Below are 10,000 nucleotides of genomic sequence, written 5' to 3'. Positions count from 1 at the left end.
GTTCATCTTCGCAAGCCCCACCATATCATCCGTCTTACAAGTGAATACATTATGACTTCAAAAAGCTCATGAATCACTTGAAGTGAGTTTGTGGGACTTACACAAGCATTTTTAAATAAGTTAAAGGCACTACTTTACACTTGCTTCACAGAGAGAGAGAGAGAGAGAGAGAGAGAGAGAGAGAGAGAGAGAGAGAGAGAGAGAGAGAGAGAGAGAGAGAGAGATCAATGGTAGCCACACCATGAAACCAACTTAACGGGGCATATGTGAAGAGATTGATATCCCCACGCCAAGGAATAATAATGTCCATTATCACACATCATTGCTTCAGAGAAAAAGAGTACGATGCAGCTATGTCTTAACTGTACCCCACGCTTCAGGCTGCATGGCTGGGAGCATTGCCTGGGATGACTTTGAAGCCAGATCGAAGCGGAATGCCGCATTCATGGTTTCCCCAGTATTTTTGTTTTGCTGTCTTCAAGTGTTTCAGGTGGAATGGAATAAAATTCCCCAAATAAAAAACTGTGGCCAATTCTACCTAATGGCAGGCAAGGGAGGATTTTTCTCCTTTCGGTGTCTTCCAAAACAAAAGTGATACTTTCCAACTGTTCAGGTAGAATGTAGAAATACGATTACACGGCACAGCTAAGGTAGGTCCAGTATTTTTTATTATTATTATTATTTATTTTTTTTGTTGTAAAAAGTACAAAAAGTATCATTTTCAAACTGAAAAACAAGACAATCTGCGAAAGCTGACACTCAGATTCGAGGTGTGTGTGTGTGTGTGTGTGTGTGTGTGTGTGTGTGTGTGTGTGTGTGTGTGTGTGTGTAATGGTTGGTGAAATCTCTGAATGTTTTCGCCTGATGACTCTTAGAATACGAATAAGCAAGAGCAATTTACTCTCTTCACACACACACACACACACACACACACACACACACAGAGGAAAATAGTCCTCTCCAGGCTCTGTACCCTTAATGGAGGAGCATCACCTTAGAGTGGATTGACAACAGTTTGGGCGTCACAGGCAATTTGTCCGTTAAGCTCAGAGCAAAACAAAAGGGAGGAGGAGGGTCTGGAGTTCTCCCTCTGGAGCTCTCTAGTCCATAGCCTACACACACACACACGCACACACACACACACACACACACACACAGACACACACACACACACACACACACACACACACACACACACACACACACACACACACACACACACACACAGACACACACACACACACACACACACACACACACACACGCACACACACGCACACACACACACGCACACACACACACACACACACGCACACACACATACACACCCAAACACACAGACACACACACACACACATCCAAAATAACATAAAAGACATAATTCACTTCATAAACTGTACATCACTACAAACACACACAAAAACGCACACACACACACACACACACACACACACACACACACACAGGCAGAGGTCCACAAGCACATACACTGTATCTAGAACACCCATAAAGTACAGAGACTGTGGAGGTGAGTCAGATAGTGTCATTGTCCTACAGTACATGAGGAAAGTTCACTAATTTATCAATTTATATGCAGCTTAATATAGTCATGAAAAAATCATTGGAAAAAAACATCAATTTTTCCAGCTGTAGGTGGAAGGTGCATCAGGTCTCTCTCTCCTTCCCTCCTCCACACTCATCATCAACCTGCTCTCTCTCTCCCTCTCTCTCTCTCTTTCTGTCTCTCTCTCTCTCTGTCTCTCTCTCTCTCTCTCTCTCACACACACACACACACACACACACACACACGCAAGCCATATCTCTCTCGGCAGCCTACGATCCCAAACCTTAAAAGTCATGGCGGTGAGTAAGTGTGCATTATCTGCCTCCCTGATTGACTATCAGCCTCTCCATTAGAGTTGCTATCACCACGCCACAGCCAGGATTCTCCTGTGAAGTTCCTCAGTACAATCCCAGCATCTCTCAGGAAAGTTTTCACCATCTTTTAAAGGACACCATCCAGACCCAACAAATCAAGCTCAGCGAGGCTTCACCCACCCACTCCACCAGGCCTGATTAATCCATCGTAGATTGTTGGGGGAAACCTATCCATCCATTATAAATCTATCTCAGGGTCTTTGCACTCGACCACAAGCTACAGACCTCATCTCAGACTAACCCCTGAGAGTGGAATCTGGAATACAGACAACACAAATATGGCCTTCACTGCTTCACAAACAAATCTCAAAACAAGTCAATGAAAAGACATGCAAATGTGAATGTGCAACTGGCTAATTGCAAATTACTTCTCTCAAATGTCTATTTAAATGTCTGTAAATAACTAATGAACTAGAGCCTGCTGCCATATGCAAAAGGTTAAGATAGAATCACCAATGGTGATTTTTTTTTTGTTTTCAGCGGTAAAATGTGTGCTCCCACACCAGCAGCTGTCAATATTCTCCAAGGACAAACTCTTGTCTGTGCGACTGACCACCCCAACGATCTATATCTGGGGTGGAAGACAAACAAACAGACAAACAAACAAACAAACTATGCGATCTGCGTGATTCATCCCATCCGCACAGGGAGGCGGCATACAAATCAGGCCAATAATCGACCTGTCAATCACAGCTCCTGCAGGACAGAGAGAATGCTGGTGGGAGAGCTCTCTGGAGAACACTCAGAAGTGTTCTATTTGTGCTGGACTTAGTACCGACGGAAAACGACGAGTAAAAGATGATGTCACTAGGAATGGAGGAACTAGGGATCAAATCAACACGCAGTGACTGGCACCTCTGGATTTGACAGATGTAACTGTAGATGGCAACTGTAACAGTAACAGTCGCACAAACTAAATGTGTGAACAGGATCTGATTGGATGAATCATCTACAAATTTACACAAAGTTTTACACTTATTTCCTTACGCTATCATATCTAGTAAATTCGACTGTGTTTTGATTATGGTAGTTGTATTACATGCTGTAGTGTTGTGGATCTGTGCAGACACCTGTTTGAAAGCAAATCTCATCACCAAGTCCCTGTGATGCCTTTGCTGCCTGTGTTACTTAATTAAAAGTGTGCGTTATTGCATTACAAAACCATTCCATTTGAGCTCCGTCAGCTCCGCTCAAAAGCAGTCCTCTTAAAATTAAATTTCGCCGCCTAAACTCGGCCAGCTTTAATCTTTGCAAATGGATTACCGCGTGCTTATTTTTAAACCCATTTAATCACAGATGAGTAAGCTTAAGAACATATTCTCAAGAAGACAGGCTTTATTTTAGCCTACAATGTCTGCATCGCCTTATATGCGCACACCACGCCTCTGTCCCGCCATACGCTTGGAGGCATCAATCTATAAATGCAACACGCCAATTCAGTTATTGTGTTTTATTGGAGTCCTAGAGTGTTGACAAGACAGGTGTCACTACATCCCTGTGGAACACCCCCCCCCCCCTCCCCCCAATATTGATCAATGTGGGAAATCCGGTCAGGTCGATGCGTCCAGTCCCCCCTTGGCAGGCCCTGTGACGCACTGATCACTGTGTTAGCAAACAGCTGCCGGCGTTTGTTCAAACAGATCGATGGCTTTTCCATCAGGGCAAGGACACGTCGGGATGCGGCTTATGGGCGAATGCGAAATGATGCTGTCAGACAGGTGGAGGGTCAGAAAGGCCCCGAGAGAGAACAGGCAGGGGGCGCTTTGTGTGGAATGGCGGCGTGGACGGAAAGTGGACGTGACACACGTCGCGTGGCGCTCGAGATTGTAAGTAATTGTCATGGCACTGGGATACTTATCAAAAGAGGTTTTAGATTTTTTCGTGTGGGCATGTGTGTGTGTGTGTGTGTGTGTGGGGGGGGGGGGGGTATGTGTGTGACAGAGAGAGAGAGGAGAGAGAGAAAAAGAGGGAGGGAGAGAGAAAGAAAACAGATGTGGCAATTGGACATGAAATGTTACAAAAGACACTCACAAACGAAATGTTTTTGTGCCGATTACACTTGGGCCAACTGAGCAGAAAATAAAACAATTGCTAATGGACCTTGAAAACAAAAGCGTTAGATAAGCAGGACACGGTTTAGAAACGAAAAGACACACACACACACACACACACGCACACACATGCATGCACACACACACAGAAAAAAGAGAGATACTGTACACACTAGTGATGCGCGGTTCAGCCCATTACCCGCGGATATCCGCGGGTTTACCCGCGGGTCGGGCGGATTTGGGTAGGCCTAGTAGTTTTTTCTAAATATTGCGGGTGGGTCGGGTCAAAAAAGTAAAAATGCACATTTCTCATTTGTTAACTTCCGACATATTAGGTGGCGATGCGCCTGCAATACACAGGAGATGTGGTCGAGCGCAAAACATCATTTCTCCTAAATTCAGCACCCAAATGCGCCATGCGTGACTGACTGAAAAAAGTCAATCGCGCATTCGCTACTTTATGGACATGGAGCCTAATGATCTGATATCGAAGGTTGTGCACAATGCGAGAACACCTTGCTTCTGTCATATATACACGAATAAACAGCTGTGCTTGTTAAATGCTTGGCAGTGTTTCACGCAAAAGTAGGCTAGCCTATGAAGTTGCAAGGGGAAATATGAATGGAAACTTGTTATGATGAAGATGAGATCAGATTATGAATGGTGTGGAAGAGCGCAGATTGTCAAAATGACCGATCATTGTAACCCGCTGTTGTCGTCCTCATGTGGGAGAATTAGGCTAATTAGGCTACGAAAGACGTTAGGTGCGTTTTTTTCCTTTCTGCGGGTCGGGTTGGATTTGGGTCACAATTCGTACATATTTTTGCGGATTGGGCGGGGCGGTGTGGATCTCCTGAAGAGTCGGGTTGGGGCGGGTTTTTAAAAAAGCCCACCCGCGCATCACTAGTACACACACTTTGTTTCACATTGGTTTTGAATTATACCTGAAATCCAGGTTTTGAAAAAAAAAGACAGGTGTTAAATGACTAAGCTTGAAATAGGCTTATACTAAAATGGGATTTAGCCATTTTTGCTGATAAGAGATCTCAGTAACAATATTTGCTTATTTGTTATGTGTGTGCATGAAAGAAAAAGACAGTGTGTGTGGTTGCATATCTCTCTCTCTCTCTCTCTGTGTGTGTGTGTGTGTGTGTGTGTGTGTGTGTGTGTGTGTGTGTGATGGAGAATGGAAAAGTGATAGCAACAGTAGGCAAAAAAATGTGAGAAACGCCTACACGTTGGAACAACACAGCATGTCCACTGCTCGCTTGTGAGTGTGAACAGGTTTGGAACTCTTAACGGTGCAAAAAAAAGAATGTCAGTGGACAGAACTTTCTCCTCCTTTCATCCTCTCCCAGCTCTGCGTTTTCCAGAAACATCTTCGAACTCTAAAGGGAACCTGCTCATCCTACTTAATAATAATGAATAAAGAAGAATCCGTCCCTCAGGCTGTACACGCCGCTTCCTTATAGCCAAGGCCTCAGTGAAATATGCATTTTAGTCCTGCAGGGCTGAGCGAGGAGTCACACACTTGCGCGGCGTGAGCGGAGACGAGGTGTGCTATGAGATCTGACGCCTCCATGGTCCAGAGAATGAACTGCGGAGGCATGAGAGAAGCGGACGGCACTAAAACGACCGATTAAAACAACTCTGTGCCCAAAGGCAAGTATGATGGGAGCGCTTGTGTGTGTGGGAAGTAGAGCGACACTGGCTGAGAGGTTTTTTTTTTTTTTGTCGTTGTTATTCGGTGGTGACTCAATTTGCCCAAAGTCATTTTCCGTCCATGTACTTTTTCCTTCCTCTGCTTCGCGTGTGTGTGTGTGTGTGTGTGTGTGTGTCTCCTTGAGCAGACTCTTGTGTAATAGTGCTAATCTCATCGACTCATACTGTGTAGTCTAGTGTCTAGTGCATGACAGCTTGATAAAACACAGTTGGAGGGAGAGACAGAGAGCGAGAGAGAGAGAGAGAGAGAGAGAGAGAGAGAGAGAAAGAGATTCACAGTTACTAGACTCCCTCAACAATATAAAAACAAGTTCAGTTCTTAATTTTTGATCACTATTTTGTAAAACTCTGCTTTTGCTAGCTAACATCAAAAACAATGCTAATTCTGTGGACTTTGGTTAAAAAATATAGTCTCCTTTTGTTTCTGACCTTCTCTTTTTATGTGAGAGAGAAAGATGACAGTCTCCTTCACTTTGAATGTGTGTGTGTGTGTGTGTGTGTGTCTGCGTGTGTGTGGTGCACATCATTGGTCATGCATGAGCAGCTCTGGTCCTTGTCGACTGCATGGAACAGACGCTACTGTTTTGGATCGATGCCTTTTGATCTCCGTACCTGTCTAGCAGCATCAACATAACTGACCTCAAGGTAAGAGAGAGTGTAAGAGAGTGTGTGTGTGTGTGTGTGTAGTCCCTTTCCCACATAACTTCTAGAAGTTACCCGGACATATTTACCCGGGTGAGGCACGACACGGACGTTTCCCACATGAGCTTTATGTCCGAGTGAGATACGGGTAATTCTGTTCACACTAGACCCGAGTAATAGCCGCGAGGGGTGGGGCAATGTCAGCACTTGCAGGGGGAGGGAGATGACGCTAAATAAATGCGTTGTTGTGCTGTGTTGCCTGGATGATACGAACTTACATCAGATCCAAAACATCATGAAACAACAGAAGTAGTTAGCTCGCTAGTCAGCGGGAGCTAGCATAGAGGAAAAAATAGCTAACGCCAGGACCACAGGCTATAAACAAAGCTCTACTTCAACCCTCTCTGGTATAAACATCCAACATAACAAATTAATAGAAAATAATGACACACCTGGAAAATATAAACAGCACACAGAGGTCTGAGGCTCCTTCCCAACTCCTACAAAAAGCAACAATGCTAAATAACAGCGACGTTAACTATTAGCTGTTAATTGCTAACCACTAACAGCTAGTTGCAAGCTAATCGACAACACTTCTAGCTATTCACGTTTGCAAGGATAATCCTGCCTGTCATGCAACAAACACAACAACGTGATTGCAGTTTAAATTTGTATTGTACGTACACAACAAAATGTCACTGTTTTCTGTAGAACTACTCCGGTGTTCTCGTCTGTGTTCATACTCGTAGGGCAATGTTTATCGTTACCATGGCAATTTGTACTTTCTGCCTTGCGCTGCAAGCAGGCTGCAAGGGCGCATTTCTATGCGTCATCGGTACGCCCCCCATCTCTACCCAGAACTGTGCCGGCTGCGTTCCCACCTAAGCGCACCCGGGTAACATCTAGAAGTAGTACTAGGGGGCTAGTAGGGTGAGTTCCGGGTAAGAAAATACCCGAGTTTTGCGTTCCCACATACAGCCACCCGTTTGATATCCGTTTGACATCCGGATGTCTCGCTCATGTGGGAAAGGGACTAGAGTGTGTGTGTGTGTGTGTGTGTGTGTGTGTGTGTGTATGTACTGTATACTGTATATATATATATATACATGGTGTGTGTGTGTGTGTGTGTGTGTGTGTGTGTGTGTGTGTGTGTGTGTGTGTGTGTGTGTTGATGTGCACAGATTCAATGACCTTACACGATCATACATAAAATTTGCCTCTTGATGCCTGTATTATGGCACTGACAATGCACACAAGACACACATTTACACAACAGCATTCATTCTACCTTTTAGGCGGCCTTTTTAAATTTCAATTTCAAACATATGCTTAATGAACTGTGCAGTTGATTTAAGTTAAATTATTCTTTTTTTAACAAAAAACAAAACAAAAACAAATTGATGGATTTCATCATTTTGTCGTGAGGTAAAAACAGCAATCTTCTGAGCTTAGTTTCAATGAACACCAGAATTACAAACAAGCTTCAGTATATGTCACAAACATTTCCATCAAGAAGAATCCTCCTACCTTTTTCTTGTTGGTAGGACAGATGTAGAAGTTGGTGACAATAATTGTTGTTCCCGCCATCAGATTCAACTTGGTGTAGGTGGTGCCATAATCACTGGACCTGAATAGAGAAAGAACATAAGAGACAGACAGAGTCAGATTTTATAGAATCAAAGCCAATGTTTCACTTCTTCTGATATATGCCTTGTCAACCAAACACTGTTGGACACATCTCAGAAGATGGCGGCATGGCCAGGTGAAGCGGCCTGTGTATGCTGTGTATGCACGTGTGTGTGTGTGTGTGTGTGTGTGTGTGTGTGTGTGTGTGTGTGTGTGTGTGTGTGTGTGTGTGTGTGTGTGTGTGTGCTTCACAGTATGCTTTAAGGGAAGAATCACTCAGAGAGTAGGCTTTCTATCTAGCCAAGACAAGCAGATCACACATCATCCACAATAGCTTGTGACATGTTATGTTTCCAGTCAATGGGTCTACTGCCAAAACACAGAAAGTAAGACGCGAGAGTCGAATGTAAGACTGACAGCCAGACAGTCCTATTTAATATTGGAGCACAGTCTTGAAAAGAAGCCGTAGAAGAGAGAAGGTGAGTGAGTGAGAGAAAATGAAGAAATTCAGGCAGAGAAAAGGACAGAAAGTAATCAAGCCTCACCACCTATATTTGGGCATATGCACCGTTTCCCTTTCTTTGAACAGGAGTACAAAAAAAACGAGATTGGAAGGAGAGGCGGTAAAATGGTGACTCAAAGAAGAAAAAAAAGAAATTAATTCTGGATACAATACAATGCACACATCTCCTTTAAACTTTATCTATTTACCTATTTGTTTCTAAACTTATTCATTACAAACAACTATACTGAATGCCCAAAGTTACACATCAGGCAGTGTGTCAGAGTGGAACCACAATCCATACTTTCACAGTTTTTATACTGTGCACAGCCTGCGGTGAGTATATACAACCTTTAAAAAGAAAGGTGTTTTTGGGATGAGTTTTGAGATGTGATCAGTATCGGATCAATGGGAGAACCCAAGGCTCGAGAAAACCATCAACCTTATAATTAGACTTCTTTTTTCTTAGTCCTGTTCGGTGCTAGGATTCTAAGGCATTTCCTCAGGTTAATACAGTTTAAAGTAAAGTGGCCTGAATAAAACAGAAAATACCAATAACCATAGACATACTGTATTACCACAACTGTCAGGAAAATGTATTAGTTAGAAAGGTCTTATGATGCTTTTTGAATATCACAAAACTATCACTACAGCTAGAATAAAGAGCTGTAATCCACAAACGATGAGGAATTACAAAATAAAATAAAATAGTCCTGACTGTGACTTAACAGTGGCTGCTTTGGGAAGCCATTGAAGAGCCACTACGAAAGGAGTTACATGTGTCCTCTTTAGCGGATAGCCTATATTATTTATTCATTTCTGAACAAAATGTGATGTATTTTATGTAAGAGGTTTTTTTTTTACTCTCGCTGTTAGCCATCTGCGTCAAGAGAGGAGCTCTCAGAGGTTTAATGTCTAGTGTCTTAATTATGGGCAGAAACGGGCATGAAGACAGGTTGGGTACTGGGCAGCTTGCCCATGGACACAACTGGCTGGGGCTGCCTGACTGAGCATATTGGCTAGTAGTGCTTTTGGCTTGTGGCGCTAACATGTCACCTACAGGCTAGTAGTGCGTTTGGCTAGTGGCGCTAACATGTCACCTACAGGCTAGTAGTGCGTTTGGCTAGTGGCGCTAACATGTCACCTACAGGCTAGTAGTGCGTTTGGCTAGTGGCGCTAACATGTCACCAACAGGTTTTAGCTTTAGTTAGGCTAGCAGTTTGGATAGTAGTGTGTGTTGATAATGGGCTATACGTGTCAATGCTAGTTTACAATAAACACACAGGCTACTGCTGCTCATAATAGGCAGAGGTGGAAAAGTCCAGCTTCAGAAAGTAAAAGTCCTATCACATACAGTATCTCCAACCATTCACAGCTGATTCTAATTAGCACAATTCTTCAGCCAGGGAGAGCACAGTTAGAACCTATAGAGATCGCTAAGACAAGTGACCAACTAGGCGGCAACATCATTTAAACTCAAAAAAAATATGGGTACGTTTGGCCAGTTTACATGGGCTGG

At 43.5% G+C, this 10,000-nt stretch overlaps 1 protein-coding gene across 1 annotated transcript in view; it reads right to left on the bottom strand.

Annotated features, from left to right (window-relative positions):
* Positions 1–10,000, bottom strand: part of sorcs2 (sortilin-related VPS10 domain containing receptor 2) — a gene marked incomplete in the record, with an annotated part of 242,038 nt that overhangs the window by 113,580 nt on the left and 118,458 nt on the right. The window contains 1 exon segment of the mRNA XM_062517214.1: positions 7,881–7,980. Coding sequence (XP_062373198.1) covers positions 7,881–7,980 — 100 coding nt within the window.

This window comes from Sardina pilchardus, chromosome 16 (assembly GCF_963854185.1).
Source record: "Sardina pilchardus chromosome 16, fSarPil1.1, whole genome shotgun sequence".
Taxonomy (NCBI): domain Eukaryota; kingdom Metazoa; phylum Chordata; class Actinopteri; order Clupeiformes; family Clupeidae; genus Sardina; species Sardina pilchardus.
Note: the sequence above shows the minus strand (reverse complement) of the source record. Positions and strands in the feature narration are given on the sequence as shown.